The sequence below is a fragment of the Mustela putorius genome, unplaced genomic scaffold, assembly GCF_011764305.1.
Source record: "Mustela putorius furo isolate JIRA1106 unplaced genomic scaffold, ASM1176430v1.1 tig00000450_pilon_pilon_pilon, whole genome shotgun sequence".
NCBI lineage: Eukaryota > Metazoa > Chordata > Mammalia > Carnivora > Mustelidae > Mustela > Mustela putorius.
The window spans coordinates 14421331-14449225 of record NW_025421385.1 but is presented as its reverse complement, the minus strand read 5'-3'; the positions used below and the strand labels follow the sequence as shown (position 1 = coordinate 14449225).

The following is a 27895-nucleotide window of genomic DNA, read 5'->3' as shown; positions in this document are numbered from 1 at the left end:
TTTATTTTGCTCATATAACTTGTGCTCTAACCCTACTTAACTTCCGAGGGCTTCCTGAGAGTCTGAGCCCTGGCCGTAAGTGACTGTTCTCTGACTCATGGGCGGGCTGCAGGTTGGCTGGCAGCTCTGTCCACCCCCGCTGGGTCCACTCCCACATCTGTGCGGCGGCTGACGGAGGCCGGGCACAGCTGGGAGACTCCAGGTTGGCAAGGCGACTCTGCCTCCGGGGGTCTTTTAGCCTCCTTGTTCCTGCGGGTTAGCTGGGACATACTCTTCTCATAGTGATGGCAGAGGTCCAAGGGAGCAAGCCCGTGAGGGCAAGTTCATCGTCTTTTAGTTGAGTCACATCGATTAGTGTTCCACGGCCAGCAAGTCACACAATGACGCTTAAAGTCAAGATCATGGGCATGTGGCACGCGGAATGGGTTTTTGTGAATGTAAGCTAATCCATCATGGCTCTTTCCAGGGAGGGTCTCCAGAGCCCTCACCCAGTTGGAATTTGCACCTTCTTCTTCCCGATTGCTGCTGCCCATTTTATTTTGCTCTCTGCCCCGGTTAGACTAGAAACTCTGTAAGGCAGTTACTGCAGCCCATCTTGGATCATCTGTGCACCCAATACCACCTAGCTTGGTGCTTGGCACATAGGAACCACTCCATGGATATTTTGCGTAGGAGTTAAGGAAGAATATTAGCAAAGGAAATGGAGCCTTTCTGTGCCAAAAGGAGAAAGCGGTCTTATTTCCATTTCAAATAGTCCTGTAGAGTGGCTGGCCAGGAGCTTAGTGGATACTATTCCCAGGAACAGAACTCAGCCTGTGGGGCAGAGATAAAGAAAGTAGAGAAAAAAAGAAAAAAGAAAAAATTCTTTACTCCAGAAAGGCCATAAAAATGAGGAGACGTGATGAGACTAGGAATCAGGTACCCATGTGGGATGAAGTTTGTGTGACTTACACCCAGACCCTAGAAACGGAAATGAAATTTCTTTTCTTAGTGGCTGTGAGGGAAGAGCCAAGGTGTCTGGAGGCTTGGCTTACATTTTAAGGGGCTTTTCAAACCTTGAGATGATGCATCAAGTGGCAAGAAGCTTGTCCTATCAAAGTCCCAAGAGTCCCCCTCCCTGGAGAGAACCCTGAAAACTGGCAGCTTCTGGAAAAAAAAAAAGTATCTTATTTTTCTCTGTATCCCTCACAGTCCCATTTTATGTATTGTGTAGGCTCAACATTATTGCTGAGTGCATGAATCTGTGAGTAAATGGGTGAATGAGAATGACTCAACTATTTTTCCTACGCTGTGAATTCAAAATTCCTGTTTGATGACTTCCACTTGCCAAAGTTCGAGAGAGAGAGAGTGATTGAAGTCTCTGTTTCTCAGGGACTTCCTGCGTATCTGGTGTCATAAACAGAGGACTCACCTTGGCCAGGTAGAGCGGGGAACTGCATTTAGAGTACACATTTCCAGTCCTTTCCCCTCTGTTGTTTTTATGAATATTACAAAGAGGGGAGCAGGGGGTGTGTCAGAATAACAGTCCTCTCCTAGATTTCCCCTTGAAGAAATGTATTCGCTTTTACTCGGGGCTAGGAAGGTCCAAGACATCGTAGAAACCGTATTGCAGATGAAGGTTTTTATTTGCTGGTAGGAATTGCTGAATTTTCAAATCTGTCCACTGCTTTTCAGCAGTAGCAAACCTAATTAGTTAAAACCCCAGTATATCTTCACTAAATTTATAGGGCTCTGGTCGTTTTATTGGTAATGTATGACACAGGGCAGCAGCAGTGCGAGAACTCTCTAGAGTTTGCTTGAATTGTGTGAAAAGCTGAAAAGAAGCTGCTCTTCTAGTGAAAGCTGTGAGCATATTCTTTCTCTCTCACTGGGGTGCATGCGTGTACACACACACACACACACACACACACACACGATAATGTTTTGGTGCCTTGTTACATCCAGCCTAAATCACAGGACTCTGTTTTATTAAGTTTGGCCCAAGCCATATGTTGTTACTCAGAACACCAGATTTTTTGTGACTATGAATGGTATTCATTAGGTTGCACAAGCAAGACAGTGTGAGATCCAGCGGGCACTTCACATTAACAGCATTTTAAGTGAAAAACAAACAAACAAACTCCACTTAGATATGTAATTAGGTTGTAGTGTTGTAAGACCTGAACAGTCTGATGTTGGATTTTCATGGCCTGTTTCCAGCTTGTGCTGACTCTTCCCCTACCAAAATAGGCAACTATTTTCCAGGGCACTCTTTTGGTCCCGTTTCCTCATGATACATAATTCTTTTTAAAATATCTCAAGATCGATAAGAGCTGCTCTATGTCTTTTCCATGGGTGGCGGGTGGGGAAAGAGCAGAGCTGTGGCTTGGGGAAGATGGGGAGGACAGAGGTTAAAAGAAGAAATGCCATTTACCCACATTTCCCTGTGTCCATTTGTCCCTGTTGTCTGAGTATCTAGCACATTCTTGGCACTGCTGTAGGCCCACAGGGTAGGCACATCGCTGCCCCGCAGGGAGCTTGCCCTGACTGTACTGGTGTATGCGAGTGCGGCAAGAATAAGCCTGCGTGTGTCCGGAGAGGAATTTCAGGTTGTCCTGGCACTGGGAGGAAAACAGAATAAATGTTAGAGGACAGCCAAAGCCATAGACAGGGCCTTGAAGTCACTACGACTGTGGCAGCAAAAGATCTTTCAGAGGAGGCAGCATTTGAAGGTTTGGGGAAGGAGGCCCCAGGCAGAGGAGGCAGCGAGTGCAGACACCCGTGTCTGGAACTGAAGAACTCAGTTTCTTCCAGCTCCTTCTTTAAAAGCTCAGTTACGTTTTTCTTTCTAGCACAAAAGCCGGCTGGGCTAAAAAGCATAAGCCAGGGGAGAAGGGCAGGGGGAGCTCTGAGAGTTCGGCAGAAGCTCCATCACTTAGACCTTGCAGTGCATGAAAGAAATTTAGATCTTATTCTGATTAATGAGCAAACACCTAGAACGTCTGAAACAAGGAAGTCCTTGAACTGTTTTCTGCATTTATTTATTTATTTTTAAGGTTTTATTTATTTGATACAGAGATAGTACAAATAGTGAGAGCAGCAGGCAGAGGGAGAAGGAGAAGCAGCCCCCCCCCGCCCCCAGCAGGGAGCCCGACATGGGGCTCGATCCCAGGACCCTGGGGCCAAGACCTGAGCTGATGGCAGCCGCTAAACCGACTGAGCCACCCAGGCTACTCCTGTTTTTTTGCATTTTAAAAAATTCCCACCTCCATGGCTGTCTGGTCCCTCTTCTCTTTTTAGATGGGATGCTACTAGAGGGGAAGAGAACCTCAAGTGAGTCAGGGGAAGGCAGCCACCTGCACGGCAGATCCTGAAACGGCTCTTTAAAGGGCGAGAAAGGTTGGCAGGTGTCTTTGGAGTTTGCCTCCCTCGCCCTTGGTGGGGGTCGCAGCGGGGCCTAGAGCTCGGGTCGCGCTAACGTGGTCCTCCCCGTGTCTCCCGCCCCCGCAGCAACAAAGGCATGGAGCACCTCTACAGCATGAAGTGCAAGAACGTGGTGCCTCTCTACGACCTGCTGCTGGAGATGCTGGACGCGCACCGCCTGCACGCCCCCGCCGGCCGTGGGGGCGGGAGCGCGCCCATGGAGGAGATGAGCGAGAGCCAGCTGGCCACCACGGGCGCCACTTCGTCACATTCCCTGCAAGCCTATTACATCACCGAGGAGGCGGCGAGCTTCCCCTCCACGGTCTGAGAGCTCCGGGGCCACCCCGAGGTCCTGAGAATCCCCGCGGCCTTTTACCCACGTCGTACTTGGCGATCGCAGAGTCCCGCGCCCGCACTCACTCCAGCTCGCACCCGCCACCGTGGCTTTCTGATATATGAGTGGCCATTTGTTTGCTTGCTCAGTGCTTAGTGGCACGCCTTCTTTGGGGGACAGCCAAAGGGATTCCAGGGCTAAATTCTTGGACTCTCTCTCTCTCTCTCTTCTCTCTTTGCTACATTACTAAGCATGAGGATTCTGTAGCTTTCCATGACCAAACTCAGTCTAGGCGCTGGGACTGGGTGACTGTGCATTTAAGCTACTTGTTGAGACCCAGACCTGGAGAGTGGACGTTTCATCTCTGTGAAGTGCTTCTTAGTGGATCTAAGAAAAAGCCACAGGAGAGACTTGAAAGTGGCTCCTTTCCTTGCTGACTTGGAGAGAGCGAGGTCAAGGGTTCATTATGGCATTGTCCTGTATTCCTATAGCAACGTATCATTTTATTAAAGTAATACCTTAAAGCTTTTGCTCTGTTGCATGGCTGGAGCCGAATATTCAGTGATTGTCTACTCATTTGCCCTATAGGAATACAAGATGCCCACAGAGGAGGAAGGCCCCCTAATTGTCAAAACTCTGTCGGTTTGATACGCTGCGCCTTGAGCTGCTGCATGTTCTTACACTGGTTTTTTGAGAACACTACATGCGGGGCCTGGATTCCAGTTAATTCTTGCTTCCCATGGACCTATGGGAAACACCAAGTTGGTCGCAGTTAATTCACCTCCACATAGACCAGTTTCCTTCTAAGGGATAAATTATTGGGGTTTGTTTTTTGCTTTCAATTTATGAAAGAAAGCCTTCTTCCGCCAGGACTTGCCCCACCCATCAGCTTCAGGCCCTGTTCTCCTGTGGTCTCACACTCACCAGCAGAGGGCGCGCTGCTCAGATCTTCCTGGTGTGTAACTTAACACAGAGTAAATTCATCACAGGTAGTAGTGCCCAGCGTATGACCAAGGGCAGTTTAAATCAGTGGGCACCCTGGTGACACTCTTAGCGCTGGGACACTTGGAGCAACAGTGAATGTGTATGATCATTGGAAATATTAGAGAACAGGAGGAGAATAGGGCAGCAACCCGAGAAAACTGAAGGTTCACGGTGACCCTGCCTCGGGCTGTAGCTCTACCCAGGAGTGCCCCTGGCAGGCCCTGTGGGCACAGTGGGGCTGGGATCCATGGGTGGCCCTTCTCTTCTCACCACCCTGACTGGAAGGAACAGCAGTAAACAGCTGTGTTCTTCCTGTTGGTTGGCCCAGCACACGACTGACTGGGGCTAGAAAGCACGGAATGGAGGCTCACTCCTCAGGCTGCCTGGGACCTGGTCAGACTCTACTCGTTCTTGGTCGTTTAGAGCTCATCCAGAAACCAGGGTTTGGCCTTGGGGAAAAAAACTCCCCCGAAGCTCATTTCATTAAACTTCATAAGCCAAGAAAGCAAGACTAGAATGGGGAGCTGTAGGAATCCTTTGACCTGCAGGCTAAACGAGAAAGGCTCAGTCCAGCCACAGGGCAGCCTACCCTAGGCCTTTGCTTCCCCAGAGCAACTAGGGTGTATCTCTTCTTCTCAGCCAAAAAGTAAGTTTGGTTTCCTCCGGTGACCTCATTGTCTATAATTCAAACCCCACTGAGAAGTGATGTGTTAGCCAACGACCCAGTCAAGCTTCTAGGACTTCTCTTGGGATGCCTATTTCAAAAAGTAGATTTCACTCATTTTTGATTACTTAGTAAGTGAGCACCAAAGGACTGGGAACCTGGGAGGGCCAAAAAATAAAAAAAGTTTTTTTTCATATATGTGCATCTGAATTTAGGAGCAATTTTGTGTATCTGCAGTTAAGAACGTGTTTAGAACATAATTCTTTTGTTGTTGTTTTGTTTAAGAAGCACCTTATATAGTATAATATATATTTTTTTTGAAATTGCAATGCTTTATCAGACAATTGAATGTAGTAATTCCGTTCTGGATTTAATTTGACTGGGTTAAACATGCAAAACCAACGAAAAACATTTAGTTTTTTTTGTATAGCTACCTTGTCATGTATGGAGTCATTGATACCTAGGGCCTGGTGATTATTCATTTAAATGAAGATCACATTTCATATCAACTTTTATATCCACAGTAGACAAAATAGCACTAATCCAGATGCCTATTGTTGGATATCGAATGATAGACAATCTTATGTAGCAGAGATTATGCCTGCAAAGGAAAATTATTCAGGGCAGCTAATTTTACTTTACCAAAATATCAGTAGTAATATTTTTGGACAGTACCTAATGGGTCAGTGGGTTCTTTTTAATGTTTATACTTAGATTTTCTTTTAAAAAAAGAAAAACAGACAAAAAAATTCTAGTACTATAGATGATGTAATACCAGCTAAATCCAAACAATAATAAAGTGGAGGGTTTTACATTATTCATCTAATGTGTTTGTATTCATGTTAAAGATACTACTACCTTTGAGATGGGCAGAGAACACCAGATGGTTGGAATGTTAGCCCAGGAAAATTCAAATAATTTTAGAAATCTCTTTTCATTCTTCTTTGAAGCGCCACTATTAGACAGCTGACACTTTGCAGCTGATACTGCTGTTGGGGGTAGGGAACGTGCTTCTCTCCCCCCCACCCCCACCCCCGCCATGCTGAGGTAATTTAAGTTTTGAAAGATATAATCAACCTGGGCGTTAGGGTAGGGTGGGGAAGTAGGTTCAGGAATTTCGAGAGTGGGAAATACAGTAATAAGAGCTTTGCAAGTATTTTGAGGCACATGGATACTGGTATTTGGGGTTTGCACCAGGCTTCTGTACCCCTCTTGTGCCCTGTGAACTACGGATGGTAGCCATTTCTAAAATGGCATCTGGAGTTCTATGGCAGACCAGGCATCGTCCACTGGACAGTCTAAGGAATAGCTAGCAATCTGAGTTTCTTTTGGCCCTTGCTTAGCTCTGGGCTTGCTGTGATGATTCTGGAAGGCTGATGTGCAACCATCAGAGAAGCTAGTTCATCCAAAGAGAAGACTCTACAGAGGTTGCAAAATCCAGCCCCAAAGGAAGTAGAGTCATTGGTTAGAGTTTCCTCTGAACCTTGCAAGGCTATCTAACCATGCCGTATCCCATGCCTTTTTGTGGGCTGATCAAATAACGGACTTCTTGATCATTTACTCTCGATCACATGAAGGTGTTCTTACATTAAAATCTTATACACTGAAATGGCCACTGATTTAGGCTGTTGGTTTAGAGTACCCCTACATGAAACCAATGCATATCCCTTCCTATTCATATTTTCCCACTCTGAGATGGACTGTGGATGCTGGGAATGATCACTAGGACTGTAGTAGTAGCTAATGTTCACAGGCAAATCCGCTTTAGGAAACGAGTTACTCGGAAGGCAGTTAGAATCGTAGAGTAGTTTGTGAGGCAATCCTGCTTCCCTTCGGTGCAAGGCTTGGGAGGACAATCCAGATTACACTGCACACTTCCTAGGTGAACTCCCTGAAAACTTACTCGCAGCTGGAGCAAAGAAATTCAACTGTGGTCCCAAATATTCATCTTTTCATTAGTGTGATTCCTCTGTTTCTGGCCACATCTCCTTCTCATTTGGGTTAAAGTGAGTGTGGCCTCTTTCTATGTCGTTTGTCATTGTTTTCTAAGTAACCGCTGGCTCTACTTTGGCACTTCAATTTTGCACTGTCTTTCAGAGGTTCAAGGACAATTTCTCTTCTTCTTCTTCTTCTTTTTTTTTTTTTGCATCCAAATGTGCCTGAACTTTTAAAATATGTAAATGCTGCCATATTCCAAATCCATCTTCAGTGTGTTTGTATAGAGCTGTGTACCCTGGAAACAACATACAGCCCCATGAGTAGGTGCCTGAGATGTGGACCCCTTTGCATTCACAGAGAGGTCATTGGTCATAGAAACTTGAATTAATAAGTGAAATTATGCCAGTTTATGTTCTCTCACAGCTTATAAACAATGCTTTTTGTGCACAACATACTCTTCAATGTAGAGCTCTTGTTTTATGGGAAAAGGCTTATATGCCAAATTGTGTCTGATGGTTTAATATGCCTTTTCGCAGATGCATACTATTACTGATGTGATTCTGTTTCGTTGCAGCTTTGCTTTGTTTAATGAAACACACTTGTAAACCTCTTTCGCACCTTTAAAAAGTAAGGAGTCCAGCGGGATGCTCAAGCACTTGTAAACAATTTTCTCAATCTATTTGATGTTCAAATAAAAAATTAAACAAATGTCAACCGGCTGGGTTTCTGTAAACTCCCTTCATGCTAATGGTTTACCACTGATTGCCTCAAACCAAGGTGGTGGAATGCGGGAATCGCGAAGATCATTCTGATGTCAGGCTCCTCCCCCCGCCCCGCCCCCTGGCCGCCGGGGGACAGGAGGAAGTGTGCTGACGTTGGAGGCCAGCAGACCTGGCCTCATTTCCTGGTTCTACCACAGACAAGGCTTATGATCGCTGGCAATGAATTTTTCAGAGCCTCCCCTTCCTTGTCAACAAAATGGTGACAGTAACACCTAATTCACAGGGTGGTTTTGAGGATTGCATGAGGTGCTTTCATTCTGTATGTGTCTCCACAGTCTCTTTGTCCCTTACTATCCTTCTCTGAATACCAAGGAATGCGGTTGTCTTCATGTGCCGTGTGTTATTTCCAGGGGTCTCCAGCTTTGAGGAGAATGGTTTGCGATCTGTGTGTCAAGGCTGGAATGGGGACTAAAGATAGATTCTACGCACGAACTGGCTCCAGATCACAGTCTCCAATATGACACATTCTTAAGCCTTTAACGGACCTTTAAATTAAGACTTGCCATATTTAGATTTGTTTCTCCCCAAATACAGAATATATACCTCAGGGGAGCAAATGTTCACAATTTGTATTACTTACACCACAGGCTATGTGCATTAAAAAGCTCGTTTTATGTCCACATTCATGGTTGCTTAAAATTGCAAGATTTAGGGCTACCACCAAATAAGTAGTGCTAAGTCCAGGCAAGCGATGGTCACTCAAGACAGAGATACGCTTTCTACCGGAACTGCCTGCAGACGATCTGGGACACCTGGTTGAAAGTACAGGTGATGTGACTTCCCTTTAGCAGGAGTTTCCTCTGTGTGGATGAGATAACCCCTAAGCCAAAATGTGTTGCACATAAGGAATGATGTTTGATTTTCCTTTCCCCCGGCGTTGCAGCACATGCACATTCTCACACAGAAAAGTCCCATTTACTGGGTGCTTCACAATGCAACATACTAGCTCTGTACAAATTTTTCTAGGTAATCTTTATCTAGTTAGGATATGAGGGTAGATATGTTACGGTCCTTACTTACCAGGGAGGAAACCGAGAACGCAGTTAAGTAAGGTTTCCGCAGTATCAGAAATCTCAGGAATGGCAGACATCTGATCACTTCTCCGGACTGTAAACATGACTCCCATTTCAGAAACTGGGTTTGAGGTTCTTGGAAGTTAAAGCCATATAACATCTGTGAAAAAAATTTTAAAGATTTATTTATTTATTAGAAAGAGAGAGAGCATGCGCAGGTACGCGTGTGGCACGGGGAGGGACAGAGGTAGAGGGGGAGAGGGTCCCAAACACTGTCACCACTGAGCACGGAGCCCAATGCTCCATCTCATGACCCCTAGATCATGATCTGAACCGAAACCAAGAGAAAAAGGCTTAACCCACTGAGCCACTCAGGCGCCCCAATACATGTGAAATTTTAATCAAGATCAGAGAATGTGCTAATTTTTTATTTAACCAAGTTGACATTTTATGAGTAGAAAAATTCACATGAACTTTTAAGGCAAAACATGAGTCTTAGGGCATTTTGGACAGGAAGCTTAATGCTATGTCCCTCAAGTTCTGAAAAAAATGTATCCCCCTCCCTTTCCGATGGGTGGCCCTTGGACAGCAGAGCCTGCGAAGCACTTCTTTTGCTACCGTCCCTGACACTTAGTGCCAGAGCTTTTTGATTTCTGAGGTTGTACCAGGCACACCGTCCTGCCCCTGGTTTCTGCCAGGAATGGCGGGGGAGGAGTGATTTTCCTCTGCACCTTGGCACCAGGGGGAGAACTATTTCTAGCTGATGACCCGAGACCTTGAGGTCTGAGGCAGCGGCACCCCACCAGAAGTGGGGCTTTCAGAGGGGACCGTACCTAGGTGAGGCTCACTCCCTTTCTTTGTCACAAGACCAGCACCTAGCTCATGGCCCAGGAACAAGACCATGGCCTTCAGCCAAGGCACTTAGTGTCTGGGTAGAAGGGACAAAACAGTGGCTCTCATCCCAATTAGATGAAAGACAAGAAAAAAAAAAAAACCTGAAGCAAGGAAGCCTTTGGGAAAACATTTTCTAAAGTGATTTTGAAACGGGGGGGGGGGAGCTTCAGTGGCCAGACAACTACGGAGCAGAGGAAAAGAGTCCAAAGTGGCCGGTTCTGGACTCTTGGCCATGAGCCAGTCACTCAGAAGGCCGCGAGATAGCACTCTGCATGACTTTCTGGACTCCATGCCCTGCTAGGTCTTTCCGCAGCACTCGACCTGTCAGCAGATGCCTTTTTATCAAGACATCAAAAACTGTGAGAAAAGCCAATGAAAGGTTTGTGAGCTGATAAATATTTTTTATGGGATGACTGAATGCTTGAGTTCATCCCAGGCTCAACAGAGTTTCAGCCATGAAGGTTCTTGAATATTTCCACATTTACAACCAGAAAAAACATGTGGGAATCCCGAGGATGCCTAAACCCAGGCTGGGGATGGGGCAGGAACAACAAGAGGTTGTGGTCACAGGAGGGAATCCTGTCACTGCCAGCGGCAGCTGCCTTGTGTGTCATCCTAGTGCCTCAAGGACACCAGGTGCAGCTGGCTTTCTGGGGTTCAACCATACCAGGGAAGCTTGTCCTTCAATATGAAGGAAAGGGCTGAATGTGTGATGCCGGAACTGCCCCCTGCTTCATGGGAGATGGATTATAAACCAGAGAAAATCATCCATTCACTTATTTTTGAATGTATTATTAAATGCTGAAAAATGGCTCTTAACAGTCTTTACCATAGGGGCACCCAGGTGGCTCAGTCGGTTCAGCGTCTACCTCCTGATCTCAGCTCAGGTCTTGATCTCTGGGTCATGAGTTCAAAGCCCCACGATGGGCTCCGTGCTAGGCATGGAGCCTACTTAAATGAAACAAACACACAAAACAATCCTTATAATCAAATCCATTCTTGAATGCGAAAAATAAAATGTGTAAAAAGAAAAGCTTTAGTGGATTTATGGGGGAAAAAAAAAAAGCTGGGAGGTTTGCATAGAGAATCTTGTTTTCATTACTTGGCAAGGTTGGTACCAAGCCCTTCTAGCCTAGGATCATGAGACCCTGGATCCAGGAAGAAGACCTGAATCCCAAGAGAACAGAACCCAAGGCAGCTCCAAGCTTCACACTATGGAAAAAACTGCTAAGCTTTGGACCATGTTTTAAAAAAAATAATAATGGGAAGTCAACATCAGAGAACTTAAAGCAATACAGAGATTATTCATTATTCTCTACGAATGCATAGAGGCAGAAAGATAAAATGGGTTCCCTCTCAAATTTCCTGTGTTCCATTTCCACTAAAATATCCTGACAAGTGGGTCTTCCTGTTCTCCAGCCCCCTACCCCTCTGATACTGGAGATATGCACTCTCTGATGCTGGCAGGGCAGCTCACCCTTGGGGATACCACAAGGCCACCAGGAGAAGAAACTGCTCAATGAAACCCCAGGGAAGGGGTACCAGGACCTCACAGAATCAAAAGAATCCAAAACCCTGAACAAACAAGGTTTATCACCTGCCTGACTACCATCTGGGTCACCATCTAGGTCTCCGACCTCCCACTCCTGCAGAGCTCTGGGAAGCCAGGGGTGCCCTGTCTTTGCCAGTGGGAAGTCCCCGGCTCTGAGAAAGGAGCTCTGCACAGGGGCCAGAACCCTTGCTCTCCTGATGCCAGCACTCACAGTGGAGGGAACACCAAGGACCCCGGAACCTGGCAGATGCTCCAGCTAGGACACAAACAACGTGATTGCTGACCGGCCAAAGGATTTGCAGAACTTTCTGTGCCTACCACCCAGGAGCGAAGATGTCATTTCCATTCCAAGCAAGAACATTGCAGCCCTCGCCTTACCCCCTCCCTGTCCCCCAAACAAAACCCAACAAATCAACTGGGGGAAAAAATGAAAGAATGTTCCATGGACGCCATAGAGGGAGGAACCGCAAAAGGCAGCCAGATTGAGGTACGGGAGGGCTGATCAAGTATTGAGCTACCCCAGCAGGGATGCCATGCTGAGCAATCCTACCAGGACTTGGGAGTCTGACTGGCCCCAGGGTCACGCTGAGAATAGCCCTGCAGCCAGTGTTGTTACTCCTGGGCAACTCCTGGGTGGGCAAGCTTTTCTCCTCCCAGAAAAGTCTGAAAATTAATGTGCGCTCTAGAAACTCTTCCCATAGCTATTTCTGAAATCAGTTTGATGTTAGAGGAAACAATCATCAAATGGCCAGCATATCTGTCCCTTCTTGTCACGCACCATACAGGACACACACGGATGTCTTCAGTCCTCAACAGAACCTCCTGCAGTGGGGACTACCTTGTTCCTCAGGAGGCTAATGAGGACCAGAGAGGTGAGGCAACTTGCCCAGACTACACAGCTAGGAGGTGGTCCAGCTACCGGGTTGAGCTGGCTGGGCCTGTGGCCCTTGAGTCTCTGCTACAGGGGAGCCTCCTTCATAAGACTTGGACACAGAGGACTTTATAAACGTCCAGGACCTTCCTTCCTCTATCAGGTTTCCATTCTGATCAGCAGAATCCGTGAGGGTGGTGGAGGACAGGAGGGGCCGAGCCCCACGCCAAGCCCGGCTTAAGGAGGCAGAATGGTTAAGGCAGGTTGTTGATTAGGAACAAATTTTAAGGAAAAAGTCAAGCAAGTGAATCTCTGAAGCCTGTCTCGGGGAGGAAAGGCATATTAGAAGCCGCCCGGGCTTTCCGAGGGACTGCTGGTGCCCCCACCCCCACCACTTCCGGTGCCCACCCCACCACTTCCGGTGCCCCGCCCCACCACTTCCGGTGCCCGCCCCACCACTTCCGGTGGCCCCGCCCCCACCACTTCCGGTGGCCATGATGTCCCTGATGGACTGATCTCACCCGCAGGTGGAAACTTCTGGAGCAGAGAGTAGTTCAGAAAGCCGAGGTGTTACTTGAGCAAAGGAATCTCACTGGGAGGACCTCTCTCCCAGGAAGGCTCTTCTCTGGGGTTCACTGGATACCCTCCATCAGGGAGTCTCCTCGTCCGAAATTGGGGGCTCGCCCACTGTGGCCCTTCCACCCTGGAACTGGAAGCCACACTAAGTTCACCATCCAGTGCGAAGTCAGCCATGAAGATGGTACTTTTAATAAGCGACCCCCAAACATTTATGCTGAGCATATCCAAATTGCTTTTTAATTAAAAAGCAAATCAAATGTCTCTCAGGCAACAACAGAAGTACCCTTTTGGCTGATTTTAAAATTATCAGTATTACAGCAATTAGGATCTCAAAAACAAATCATGCTCCTTGTCACAATTTAAATAATGTACTTCAAATAGTTTCTCCCCCTGATGATTCTATTCACAATGTGAAGCCTTGAATTTCATATATATCTTTCTAAAATTTTCCTTGCCTTAGGCAATTAACATGGGTTTTCTTCCTACAAAAATGGGAAAGTATTTAGACACTATTCCATAGCTTTTTAAAAAAATTTAATATCTTCCTCAATAAATATAGATTAATCTCATTTTAAAAAATAGTTGCATTATAGTAAATATTAGGGATGCAGTCAAATTTATTTAACAAGCCCCATGCTGGCTTTTGGCTGCTAAAGCTAGTGATAAAAGGAAGTATCATTGTCTTGTTCCCTACTGGCATTGGGGCAATTGTCTGGAAGTTGACAAGTAGCTTCCTACTTCACGTTAAAACTACAAAAATGACTCCAGATAGATTAGAAACCTACTGGAAGAAAATGCAAGCAACCATTTTCATAATTTTGGAGAGGAAAAGACCTCCTTACTATAGACTATCCAGAATCTATAAAGGAGAAAGAACCTGTCAGATATGAGGACATAAAAATTAAAATGTTCTGTGTAACTAAAGGACTGTATAACGTCAAGACAAATGATATACAGGGTTATTTATTTCTCTAATATATAAAGCATTCCTTGGAAATGGTAAAAAAGTGAAAGAAAAACAAGAGAAAAGTAGAGGTTATGGAAGACATATGAATAAAAGACAGAGGTAACAAAAACAGAATCATCATATAAACAGGTCACAGAAATGCAAATTTTAAAAACAATGAGCTACTGTTGCCCTCCGTTGGGCAATATTTTAGAAAAGTGGTAACATTTGGTCCAGCTCTTCCAAACTTGTCTGGGGCATGGCACTCACCAGAGAGCTACCGACAAATACTGATCCTCAGGGCTCGTGATTTAATTAGCTTAAGGTGAGGCATGGGATTTTACATTTTTGTCAGTTCCCTGAGAGATTCTAATGTGCAGAATTTAGACATTGATAACTTAGAAATGATTCCCATAACTTAGAAATCACTGCTTTAGATTAGGGGGAGTGGGGAGTGAAAATACTGTTCTCTTCCCCACTGTGGGGGGTGGGGATTGTAAATCACTACAACTTTTCAGAAAATAACCTGGCAAATTTATTGAAATTTACAATGTCCATACCTTTCTGATTCAGAAGTTCCACCTAGAACAATGCTTTTACGGAACTAAAGACAGCAATACCCAAAGATATGTATGCAGATACATGCGAGTCAACAGCAGCATGGTTTGACAGGAAAGATCTGGAAGGAACCCACCATTGAAGGAAGATCTTGAGGAGTCCAGTGAAATAAACGCGTATGTACTAGGTCTGCGGAACTCTGTTAAGTTAAAAATGCAAGTCACAGAAAAATAAAAATAGAGCTCATCTTTAAAAGCAGTACGTGTGTACTGTTTGAATAACGAAATCAAAAAGCTTAGAAAGGTAACACCAAATAGAGGAATGAGAAGGAGGTCAGAAACTGCTCATTTTTCTTTAGGAAACAGGAAAATCTTTTGTAGTTCAAATGGTTGACTTTAACAATTAGCCTTTAAAGTAGAACTTATAAAAAAGAGAACGAAATGGGGTTTGTCTTTAGATGTATTAAAACTTATAATAGGGGCGCCTGTGTGGCTCAGTCAGTTAAGTGGCTGCTTTTAGCTCACGTCATGATCCCAGAGACCTGGGATTGAGTCCCGCATTGGGCTCCTCGCTCAGCGGGGAGCCTGCTTCTCTCTCTGCCTCCTCTGCCTGCCACTCTGCCCGCTTGTGCTCTCTCTAAATCGCTCTGTCAAATAAATAAATAAAATCTATAATAAAGTAACAGATATACCGTGCCAGTCAGTATATTAGTGGTTATATTTATACTATTTACTATATATCTATGTTATATCAATATGTAGTCAGATATAATATAGATATATACATTATAACTTTGTAGTCAGATATAATATGGATATACACATTACGTTTGTAATCAGTTTTTCCATGTAATTCCATATACTGCTACAATTAAGACAGCAATGGAAAGACAGATCAACAGCACACCAGAGTCCAGAAGAAAAATCCAGATTTATGCGAAAACTTATTTGATGCAATGGATAAGTTTGTGGGGGAGGGATGGGAAAATCGCTTATAACGAATGTGGGCTCTGCGGCCAGCGAGAGAGAGTGAACCAGTCCCAAGATGGAGAAATCTGGGGCAGGTGGTGGCCTAGAGCCCAGAGTGGTACATCGCTAATGAGTTTTCAGGTAGCACAGACGTCCTGGACCCGAACCGCACCTGGAGGGCCCTGGCCCGGACAGACCGCACCCCTGCAGTTTCCGGTCAACCTGCGAATCCCATGGACGTGGGGAAGGGGAGGGAGGGGAGCTGTGCTGGGGGGGGGGTGGGGTTGGGGGGACCGCTGGGAACGCTCGGCAGTGTCGACAGCTGCTTGGCAGCCTCACTTTCTGAGCTCAGCAACTGCCTCAAGAATGTGTCCAGCAGGATTCGGGCCTGGGCTTGGAAAGCACATCTGTGAGGCGCCGACCCTACTGTGGGGCAGGAGGACCCGGATTTCTTCTCCACCGCCTGTGGCACTGATACAGTCCGTCATGGGTACCACAGCCTACCAAGGACTGTCTTCTGATAAATGGGAGTTTTTAAATTGTTATGTTCCTGCTCCTGTATTAGGTAACAGGTTTTAAAAAAAAAATGGCAAGGTTGATTTATTTTCCTGTGACCTTTATATTTTAGAAGGATTATACCCCTGTCCCAACTGGCTTCCTCGGCTCCCCAGATTAAATGTTCCTCATCGTTCAGCAAATGGTATGGGGTTACAGCATGTCGCTGTGTTTTTTATTAGCAATTCTCAACTGTCTGACTTCTCGAGCCTTCCAAGATTCTCCTTCCTCAGCAGTTCCAGTGAATTCCTCCAGAGCCTGCCCTTGCCCAGTGTCCTGCCCAGTGGCAGGAAATGCCCCCGATTCACCCGCTCCTTTCACTGACTCGTATGAATGAGGATTCTTCCCCAAATTCAGGCTCCTCTGTGGCATTCCCAAATGGATTCCTGGAAGAGATTTTTAAACTCTGAGGGAGACATCAGTGAGAAGCCAGGAGCTGAAAAATAAAAGCCATTCCTTTTCAGTTTCATTGTCTCTGGATTAATGGAAGTCTGACAGTCAGCCTCTTATCACAGTGTTTTATTAAATCTAAAACAAAAATGACCACTCTTGGTAAAATGTCCCTTCGCGTCACCTGAACTTGGTGCTGTTCACGACAAACGGCTTCCATGCCCGTCCATCGCCTCCCTGTCCCTGCGTCCGCAGACGAACACTCACGCTCTTCAGAAACACACACGCCACCGTCACATAGATCAGGTGACGAAGAAGCGAAAAGAAGAAATTTGCTGCTAGGAAATGACAAAGACAGATGCAATAGATTTAAGCTCCCCTTTCTCCCCTAAATCAAACACTGTTTCTGTTTGGTTCCCTTCTAGTCTCATTGACCTTGAACCCCGGTTTCAGGCCATCACTGGTGGAGCCAAGTACACATTCTTCCATATTCAAAGGACCTGTGAGGGTTGCACAAGAAGTGATGGTGTCCCTCCTGGCTGAGACCGGCCTCCTGAGCTCTGGCGCAGGTCACGCACCACAGTGGGCATTGGATAAACACCGTGACAGGAAGGGAATGTCCTCTGCCTGGTGTGTCTGGACCTATTCAGGGCGCCCTCCGGGCCTCTTCCTTCTCCACAGTTCCCCGAGGATACATCTGGTGATGCCGGCCCGGTGGGCAGCGGGGAACGAATCCACCCAGTGTGGCTGGTCCCAGGCCCACCCACACCAGCGCCTGGAGACCTTGTGTTTTTGGCCACGATCAGCTTTCATAAAACAACCTGCTCCACCTCTTTTTGCTTTACAATATCTTCCGTGGCTTGTCAGTAAAGTTCTTTAGCTTTAGTTTCTTAATAATTGGCCCCGGAGCATAGGCTGTAAATCAGTTGACCACAACCTGCGTTTTTGAACAGGAAATCCCAGACCTCAGCTTGCTGAATTTCTCATCCAAGCCTTTTGAAGGTGTCTCTCCTCTCTTCGTACAAAAACAAGGGAAGCTGCTGCCGCCCCATTTTCCAGGAGGCAACACTCCTGCTCCCCAGGGGCGGTTTTCCCAAAAGTCTTTCACTCGTCCTTGGAATTCCCGTGAAGTCTCTACTTTTAGGTCTCCAAGCCTTTACTTCTCCATGTTGGCTCTACAGGTTTTCCTCTTTCCTCACCACTTCTAACAGTTCCTGGTTGTCTGCGCAATCTCACCATGTTCCCAGTCGGCCAGTGGCTCTGGGCCTTGCCCTTCCTCGTCCCCCACTCTCGGGATCACCGGCTACCTCCAGGCCATAGCAGGGCCCGTGGCAGTCTTTAACTCCAGAAATGAGGGCCCTTTTGCCCCCTCAATATTCTTTTAAACCCCCTCCTCTTGTCCCCAAACATCCTTTCTTTCTTACCAGGGTTGGCTGGGGTGCACGTAAGGGTTCTCCTGATGCTTTCCTGTGTCCCCTTTCTCAAGAGGCAGGCAAGAGTGTGAGAGCTCCAAGCAGATGTACAAGCCCCATTGGTGGCTGGCTTGGTCCTCAAGAGCCTGGTCGTATCACCCCCTGGGGAAAAGCCAGGACCTCACGGCTTCAATGTTTCCACCCGCCAGGACTTTCCACTTCTGTTCTGTCTCATTGTTGGATGAAGTCTTCAAAAATTAAATAGAAATGCACCTCACCCATCCCTCTGGGTGCTTCACAGGCTTATTTAGAAAGGCACAGAAAGATTAGAAGATTTTTCTTAGTCAAAACTAAACTTTTTTCTCAGCCACATTTAACACTTGATTCTTCGGTGATGGGAGATGCCTCGTCAGTCAAGTAATCATAATGCGGAGAAGCAAGGGCCCTGCCGTCTCTTGGTGCTGGTCTCCATGAGTAATGTCTCATTGTGTGGTGATTTTCCTGAGAGCAGCAACATTTGTCTGTTGTAGGGCTGGACTGCCCCGACCCCACTACTCGGGAGGAGTAGCAGGGAAGTGAGGTAAAAGCGTGGCCCCATCTCCGGAAAAAGTGCCTGCAGCTCATTCTCTGCCACAGCTCACAGCCTTTCCAGAAGCAGGAGGATGGGAAACTTTAACACAGGTTTCTCTTATTTAAAATAAGAATAACTCAACTCTGATCTGTTCCCTCACTGACGTTCTGGGGAAAAGAGATAGGAATCATCTGACAGTAGAAAACAGAATGCTCGGGGCACCTGGGTGGCTCAGTGGTTAAAGCCTCTGCCTTTGGCTCAGGTCATGGTCTCAGGGTCCTGGGATCAAGCCCCGCATCGGGCTCTCTGCTCAGTGGGGAGCCTGCTTCCTCCTCTCTCTCTGCCTGCTTCTCTGCCTACTTGTGATCTCTGTCAAATAAATAAAATCTTAAAAAAAAAGAAAAAGAGAACAGAACGCTCATGTGAGGAAAATTCAGTAGGGGGAAGTCTTGAATATAGTCTAAGAGTGGGCCGTGAAGTCTTCAGGGAGGGTGGCTTTGTGAGTTGAGTCTTACGGGAGAGGATAGAAAGAGTGGTAAGAACAGAACTGTGGAGGTAAGAGGAGATGGGGAAGTTCTTTTCAACAGTCAGGCTACAATCACGTCAGGTGTCTGTTTCTAATGCAAGCCCCCCAGGTTGTACCCCCCAGAGATGGGATGAGAAGGTCTGTAGTGACCCCGGGAACTGGGAGAACTAATAATCCTCAAGGAACCCTAGTTGAGATGTCACTCAGGCTACATCATCATGGAAACCATGGCAGGCAGCTTCAGGTTGAGTACCTCAGTTTGGTTTAGATTCTCCAAGTAGAGCAAGATTTGTGCACTAAATGCCCACAGGAGTAAACTGGGACAGGTAGTGGGCAGAGTTAATAGGCAAATGTAAAAACTGTCTCTTCGTGCTCTTCAAGTGACAGCAACCACGTCACCCCTGCCATGACTGGCATGCAAGAGTATATACCCAAGGCACCAGAGCTTTCCATGTTCAAGGGAAGCCTGAAACCTGGGCTTTATATAAATCCTCCTCTTCCAGTTATTAAAGGATGGATTAAAAGTCCATGAGCACCAAGCAATTCCACGATGGCTGCTGGCTGGCAAGATCGGAGGGGCAGAATAAAATCTTATTATATTCGGACTTGAATGGTGGATGAAAACTCTATTTCTTCTAGCAGGTAATGAAAAGCAACAGAGGGTTTTGGAGTAGAGTAGGGATGTGAACAGGAGAGCTTTAAGAAAATCCACATAGCTGTTGAGTATCCTTGGGATGGAAAGGAGATGTGGTCTCCATGAGAAGGTTAGTGTGGGGTTTCTTCCAACTGGGCAAAGGGAATAGAGAAGAAAGGGGGCTGTGAAAAATGCTGGGGAGTAAAAGGTCAGTGGATTTGATTAGCTGTGGGAAGGGGAAAGGGAAAGAAATCATCCAGAGTCCTTTATGTCTAAATGTGCGCTACCTGCGATCATCTTTTTCTCTTTCATATATACTTATGTTTCAGCTTCTCTTATTCTCCACAAAGGATCATTTAGGTTGTGCTATGCTAAGTGCCTGCTTAGTATGTAAATTTAGAGTCATTTCTCCAGGGGGGAGAAAAAAAAATCACAGACAACATATTTTATAGTATCTATAATAAATGCAAAGAAATCAATACAAACAAAACTTGGCTTTAGCAAACTGTACATACATAAATAACTTTTCTTTGACTGTAACATTCAACTTTTTTTCACATAAAGCCTTTCATGATCTTATTTATTACATCCAGTTTTTCTTTATACCTTTAAAAAAAGTGCCTTTAGATTTACAGCTTGTGCTTCTAAAGCAAAGGTTAGAATCTCATGCCCCAAAGGAAACAAGGTAAAAAGAAAGGTGCCATATAAGCTCTTAAAAACTGTATGTTACAAGGTTCTAAAATCTCATCAGCATTGGTTGTTTGGTACATTGCCCGATGCCAGCATGGCTCCCAGGAGAGTCCTTTATTGAATGGATGGAGCAGTGCTGTGGGAGAGCTGCTCAGTCTAGTGACGTCTTGGGTGTGCATAGGATGAGCCAATGGCCCAGAATTCATGCGTCCAGAGAATGTTGGAGGTCCTCAATCTCTTTAGCGCTGAGGCTCAGAGTTTGTCTGTCTGCTCTCCTCCTGTCCTAGTTTACCATCCACCTTTGGAGCCATGATTTCACCCACGGGACATGGAGGAGAGCTAAAGCTGCCGCACCGAGGGCATTCGCCAAGATTCGGGTCCTGTTTTTGCTAGCTTGGGATCCCTTTTGGCCAAACCCTTCTTATGCTACCAGCACCGCTGCAGATGGCGTCTGCTTGGTTCAGAGTGGAGGAGGGCCGTTTGTGTATCTGAGCATGGGGTGGAATGATCGGGCAAAGTTGTTGGAGAGGGCACAGCTGTAGTCCTCCTCTGACATCGGCACGAGGCAGGCGAGCCCGATGAGGAGCAGCAGGAGAAGCTGAAGCGGAAGAGCCGCTCGGAGGACTCTGAACCAGAAGGCTCGGCCGGACCGAGCGGGCCGAGGCTCAGAAAGGGAGGAATCGGAGCCACCTTTTATGGACCTGAGAGGAGAATCAACATAAATAACTCAAGTATCTCCAGTGTTGGATGGATGCTGCTTTCTGCTTCCTCACCTTCCTGAAAGCTAAACCCAACCCGTCCTAGCAATGAGCGGGCGGCCTTCTGCAGTATGCCCGCGTGATCTCCCCACCACCACAAGAAGAGTTTTTTTTTTTTTTTTTTGGACACATCACTGATGAAAAAATGAACATTTAGTCAGTCAACGTAAGGCAACTAATTGGTTTCAAATCCCATACCTTAATTTGGTCAAACACTTTCCATCCACAAAGATAACTGCTCTACACACATCCGACCAGCATAGATCAAGCAGATCCAGGATAATTAAAATGTGGATGTTTGATGCAGGACATATTGGTTTAAGGGTGTCAGTAGCACCATTAGGCAAAATTAGTTGCTGTCAGAATTATGCAAAGTATCCCATCGTGCCATCTTGGATGGGTCGAAACCTATGCAGCAAGGTTAAAAACAGCGGCAGCCATCTTGAAGAGAGTCAAAGTTCAAATAGTCTTAGAGTAGACCCTGGTTTCATCTTGCACTGAATCAGCATCTGACCCTGAGCCATGTGGGTCCCAAAGCTGTCTGTGAAATGGTGGCAGCACGGTTAGCCTACAGAGCACTTGTGTGGGATGGCGTAGATTCTAGGCCAATCCTATCTATTGCTGGCACTGTGACTTTGGGAAACAGACACCATTTTCGGAGAACAGATGATCTTCTTGAAGGCTCCTTCTAGACTCACAGTTCCAAGTTTTCCTATCTACTTCCATTTTCCCTTCTAATTTTAAATAGTACATTAGAGATTAAGTATGAATTTCAGCATTCTTAAGAAAGACTGCAAAATTCTGAATATGGAAGTGAAGTCCTGGGTGAGGTACACTATTTTCTCTTTGTGAGTATCCACTAATGTCTTATGTGGTTATGAGCAGAAAAGCCATAGAAGGAAATGGTATTTACGAGAGGCATTTGGTACACACATACACACAAAACACTCCACGAACAAAAAGAATATATGTACCAATGAGACACATTTCCCCATACCTACTACGAATTTCCTAATGGTGATAATATCACTAAGTGTTATAGTATCACTTAGGGTAAAGACACTGAATATGAGGCCACTGGAGAAATAAAGTTTAAAAACTATATTGGTTACTCTACATTTTTCTCATAAGAAAACATTATGTTTCCAGGTATCCTATAAGCCATTAATTTCTGAAAACAGATTACATTCATAGCAGTGAGGGATAAAGGGTGGCACCAAAGAAGATAAATGTTAAGACAAAAAACCAGACACAAATCCCTTAAAAGAGAACAGAGGGAGTACTCGAAGCTTTCTTATTACACCATCTTGAGACAAGCAGAGTACTCGGGCAGGAGCTCCAAACAGCCACATACCACACTGCGTTTCTAGAATGGTTCTTGCAGTTTCATGAAACAAACAAACAAACAAAACAACCCCAAAACAAATTGTTGGCCCAAATTGTTGTATTCTTGTCCGAGGTCTACGACTAACATCTGTGTAACCTTGAACAACTCACTTCACTTCTGAGTGTCAATAGCTTCAAACCTTCCAAATTAGATTAGATGGTCTTCCAACTTGAAAGTTCCATATTTTATACATTTTATGTCTTCTACAAGTTGGTCAGTATAGGCTACCAACTGGGAGGCCATAAGAGTTTAATCACCATCTAGTGGTCAAACTGATTAACTGCCCTTATGCTCAGGCCACCGAGCTACTCCTCATAAAGTAATTAAGAAAAGTTGTATATTTTTGTGAAAATATAGTAGAACATACATGAAGTATGTCACATATCTATTAGTGGAAGGAGAAAACAAACTTCTCAAGCTTCCAGATTATAAAATATTCATGTTGAAATATCTAGGGAATATCTAGTTCATCTTCTAACTCCATACATAAGTGGCTAAGGAGGGTTAACATTTACTCTTCTAATCACTGGGCAACACACTAAGCACTTCTCTTATTCTCTCACTTAATCCCTTCGATAGTCTCCATGTGCTCATTACCGTTAAAGATGACGAAAAGGAGACTCAAATAGAGTAGCCAGCTCAAGGTTATACAGTTAGCAAGTGGCAGCATTAAGATTTCAACCCTGAGATCTTTAAGTCCCAGAACTTGGACTCTCTGGATCACTTGCCCCAAATCACACAGTGAAATGGAGAGCTCTAGCAGGAAGCAGGGTTCCCAAGTCACGCCCTACCACCCTCTCTGCAACATTTTGTTGTTTGATGACACGAATGAAGGTCGCCCAGGCCATACTCATGTATCTCACATGTAGAAGCAAAGAAGACAATGCTTGTATCCTAAAATATCTGGAGGTGAGTGGTTTCCTTGGGTCTGAAATAAATGCTTCTAATTGTAAAGCCTCAGAGTATCACACAGATCAACTTAGTATTATGGACATAAGAGCATTTTGCTTTGAGGCTATTGTACAATCTTGGGCAAGTAACTTAGTCTGTCTTGTCTTCAGTTTTCTCATTTGCAAAGACAAGTGGTGCATTAATTTTCTCAAATCATTTTGGGTCTGATAATGTATGAATTCAATGGTTTGCCTTAAAGTGTGTTGAGAAGAATGGGCAGTCACCCATGAACTCTGGATTGAATTTTCCTTCACCGTATTTTTCCTTTGAGCTGAAAACATGCCCTGGCAAACACCATGCATCACCTGTCCCTGGATGAGTTATAACAGGAGCACCAAAGCCAATTCTACATTTCCTCCTTATTCAATATTTAAATAAAATGAAGTTGATTTCTAACAGTCTCTTTCTTTCGAAGACAGACATTTAAGGACATTAGTGACGGGCAAGTCTGTGCATATACTTAACAGTACAATTTGACTGACAGTAGTGAATAGCCCGTTTGTCAATTATTACCTTCTCTGAGCAAGGAAGCCAGAGATCAAGATGAAAACAGGGGCTGCACTTTGACAAGTCCGCTCCTGAGAAACACTAGAAAGGTCACCATCTTTGGAATATGGGCTCATGTGCTACAGAGTCTGTTCAAGGACATGGCACATTTAACAGCATCAGAGCATTTCTTATTAAAATTTAATTAGCATGTGCCTTCTAACGTTGAAGAATGCTAACCTAGGGAGAAGTAATGGGCTGAGATAGGGACAGAGAGAACACACAGTGCTGAGCGGGCTTCTGTGCAGTTGGCTGCTCTTGGAAATGTCTACTTTATCTACTGAAATAAATGCCACCCCCTTGGGACAATTATCAGGGTATCAACATGCCCAAAATTGCCTCTCCTAGGACGAACCTGTACTAGAGCTCTTAGTACCAGCAGGATAATGGTGCCCAGGTAAAAGGGTACTTTTAATATTTATCTATTGACCTAAGGGCACCTGTTTCCAGAGTCTTGGGAAATCTGACAAGGGAAAGAACAAAGACTACTCATCAACTAGTCACTCATCACTCTCCGATGGCCTTATTACATAAATAGATGCGAACTGAGATTGTGTTTATAGAGGAAAAATGAAATGTGTGAACTTATCCAAGAAACTCAGTCCATGGAGCTGTTCCAGACAATTCTGCCCAGCAAAAATGTGCTTATGCTCTCCAAGTAAATATTTAGTTTATCGTTTTTCTCTCTCCCCTCACTCGAATTTCTGGGTAAACAGCTGCCCAGGACTTGTTTAATCTCTTTCCCTAAATACATACAGTTGGAGAAGGAAGAAGGTAGGGGAAGAACCAGGACAAAATAACACACCACACACACGAAAGGACGATCCAGGGATGTCAAAAGCCTGAAGAGTTTGCACAAAGTAGGACTCATCTCAAAAATTTTATATGATCAAGGAGAATAAAATGAATTACTTCTGGGCATCAGTTATTTAAAGGCAAGTGAAGAGAAACTTTCAATGCATTTTGTTCCTTGTTTGCTAACAGTGGCAGTGTCCTAACAGGAATTTATTGTGAGAGAGTAGCTAGTTGTATATGATCTTGCTGTCTGCTCTAGTGTGGATGGCCTTTGTTCCTTGGATGTGTGGTTCAGAAGACAAATTTCCAGAATCAATTTAGGATTTCAGTCTTCTTTTTTTTTAAAAAAATGACCCGGCTGGTCCTAAGCAGTGTCAGGCAGCCTTGGGCAGCCCAAGGTCTAGAACTGTTGTGTAAAGGAGCCCTCCCATTCTCTGGCGGAGGGAAGGATTTACAAGCTAGGATCCAGAGTCAGGTCAGCCTGATTCAAATCTATAATCTTCGTGCCTCTGACCCTCGGTGTCCCTGTCTGTGAATTTGGGAATACAGCCATGCCACGGGGATGTGGTAAGAGTTAAATAAGATGACAGATATACAACGCTTAGCATAGTGCTTAGGATACATTAAGCGCTAAATAAATGTCACAATTTATCATTATTATCTTATCATCATTGTTAAAGCAAAGGCGTGCTAACTCATACCATGAGAGACTGGTTGTATATAGGCTTGTCTCCCAGGAGAAGGGTCCTGATTTTTTAGTAGTTCTTTCAAAGACGTGATACATTTGCCAAAGTGGTTGACCTTTTCCTGGGGAACATTGGGAATGCATACCTCAAAATATCAGAAAAGAAACATTGGCGATTTACCCTACAACTGTTCTCAGCCTTGGTGGCCAGCCTGTCCTAGTAGTACACTGGTATAGACCGAGACTCTCTGAATGCCTACGGATAAGTAGATCCCATCAGAACCTGACAAAAGACTTGAAAAAAAATTCCATAAGAAATTGGACAGTGGGGGCACCTGGGTGGGTCAGTGGGTTAAAGCCTCTGCCTTCAACTCAGGTCATGATCCCAGAGTCCTGGGATTGAGCCCCACATTGGGCTCCCTGCTCAGCGGGAAGCCTGCTTCCTCCTCTCTCTGTCTGCCTGCCTCTCTGCCTACTTATGATCTCTGTCAAATAAATAAAAAAAATCTTTAAAAAGAATGCTTATTTTAAAAAAAAAGGAAACTGGACAGTGATTACAGTAAAGTGCTCACAGTTTTTTTTTCCCCTTCCTTTCATCTGCTGCTTCTCTTTCCACCTTAGTTCTCTGTGTAGAAGGTGCCAGAGACAAAAGGTGTCTGAGGAAACTTTGCATGTTTGAACATTTAGAATATGTTTTAGAATTTGTGGTTAACTTTTGGAATGAAGTCATCACTTCACTGTATCCACACTATAGAGCAATTTCTCCTTTGCCTTGCTGGGAGCTGGAGTAAAATCTTCCCGTGTGTCATCTTTAAATAATCGACAGTAGAGTTGGGAAGACTTACTGGTGATTGCGTTAGATGATTTTTAAGTCAAAAGAAGAAAAATAAAATGCAGATGGACCACCATAAACATTCCTTCTTAAATCTATTTAATCTAAAAATGACGAATGATTACTATGAATGTCTTTCAAATGTTCATAATTTTCAGGGAGTCTTGAGGAGCTCCTTGTAATGGATTTGGGAATCTGCAGGTTCTGACACATGGCAAGGACCATGTGGTAGTGATTTTGTAAGCCCAGAACGTAAATGTAGTAGGGATACAGTAAATACTGGCATCGAGTTATATGTAGGCTTAGAATATTAGATACGAGGACACAGAACTGTAGCTATAAGATCAACCTGAAATGATAAACAGCAGGTAAACAACTGTATCGTGAACACCAGACCTTAAACAACAAAAACAATGTAAGAACCCCCTTCCTTCAAACGGTTTCTTCCAGCTCAGCCTCTTTCCTCTCTTTGAAAGAATATGTGTCTACCATTTTCCATGGCAGATCGGTGGGGTCAACATTCTAAACTGTGTGTGCTTTCAAACTTGCTGGACCAGTGCAAGATCAAACACAAGGTACTCTCAAGTCTCAACGTAAAGGAACACCATGACAGCTTGGATAATGAGTGAATTAATTCTTTCCCAGCGGACTCTGCATTCCATTGTCGGGGTTGGGTGCACCCCAAACAGAGGTGCCAAGAAATTAAGAAGTCCAATAATGTTCAACCACAACCTGGCTGCCAAGGGGTTTGATGACATCTGCCCTTCAGGTGTAGATCATTTGTATTCCAGACCCTCTACAGAGCAAAGTAAACATTGTGCTGTGTGCTCAGAAAGATGTTAATAAATAGCGCTGGGCAGAGCAGAGCTGAAAGGCACCTGTGGATGTCACAGGAAGAGGGTGGCTGTCCCAGCTGCAAAGCCCCATTAGGAGACACACTGAAGCACCTGCTGCCCTAGAAGATGATGCCTTGGACATTTTCAGAAGACCCATGGACTGAAAGAATTGGGGCTACAGACTGATGTGATATTTAGGAACCAAAAGGTGGTTGCTACTGGTGTTGCATAGTAATGTAAAAGACCATCATTGATGTCAACCAAAGAACTGATCTCTGGCATCCTAAAAGGACTGCTAGAGGGACATTGCCCATCTCTGTTCATGGCGTATCAGCAATCGATAGTGGACAAGATGGACAAAACAATAATTTGTCTTTAGTACGTGATTGGCTTTTCTTCACAGGGGACTAAGAGAACATCAGAGCAGCTGTAGATCTCCATCATTATCTTTAAAAATCCTTGTGAGTTTTTCTCCATTCATATTTCATTATTGATGTATTATAGACAAAAAAAAAAAAAAAAAGAAAAGAAAACCCACAAAATGTCATCAAACCAAAGGGAAAGAAAAAAAAAAGCGCAAGGCTTAAAACCAAAAAGCACATCAAAGTACATTCTGTATTGCTTCAGCTGAGTAGGAATCACCAAATCAAACATCCAGTCCCTTCAGCGCGCAGCTGGAAAACGAAAACTATTACTCAGGGATCGCTTTCAGCTCTACACTTCCTGGCCCCTCTTGAGATTCCAGCTCAGGAATGGTAAGTTTCCAGAGGGGCAAACTACGTGAACAGTCTGCTTGGGCTTGGAACGAAAAATTAGCTCCAGGGACAGTATTTTCATGTCTA

General features: G+C 45.0%; 2 protein-coding genes and 1 long non-coding RNA gene across 26 annotated transcripts in view; 1 reads left to right on the top strand and 2 right to left on the bottom strand.

Annotated features, from left to right (window-relative positions):
- ESR1 (estrogen receptor 1) overlaps positions 1–8030 on the top strand; it is a 412487-nt gene extending 404457 nt beyond the window's left edge. For all 6 annotated transcript variants that reach the window (XM_004753574.3, XM_004753571.3, XM_004753576.3 and 3 more), the window contains one exon: positions 3490–8030. In XM_004753574.3, the coding sequence (XP_004753631.1) occupies positions 3490–3730 (241 nt within the window). In that variant the 3' untranslated portion in view covers positions 3731–8030. The remainder of the gene's footprint in view (positions 1–3489) is intronic.
- On the bottom strand, positions 7514–10875 carry LOC123392112. The gene is made up of 3 exons (XR_006606804.1): positions 10841–10875; positions 9125–9277; positions 7514–7617 (listed from the first exon to the last, which is right to left on the bottom strand). It is a non-coding gene; the product is annotated as an uncharacterized LOC123392112 (long non-coding RNA).
- Positions 10876–20015: 9140 nt separating this feature from the next.
- Positions 20016–27895, bottom strand: part of SYNE1 (spectrin repeat containing nuclear envelope protein 1) — a 464420-nt gene continuing 456540 nt past the window's right edge. For 17 of the 19 annotated variants that reach the window (XM_013056743.2, XM_013056751.2, XM_013056755.2 and 14 more), the window contains one exon: positions 20016–20964. In XM_013056743.2, coding sequence (XP_012912197.1) covers positions 20724–20964 — 241 coding nt within the window. In that variant the 3' untranslated portion in view covers positions 20016–20723. The remainder of the gene's footprint in view (positions 20965–27895) is intronic. The other 2 variants (XM_013056757.2, XM_013056758.2) reach the window with 1 other exon arrangement.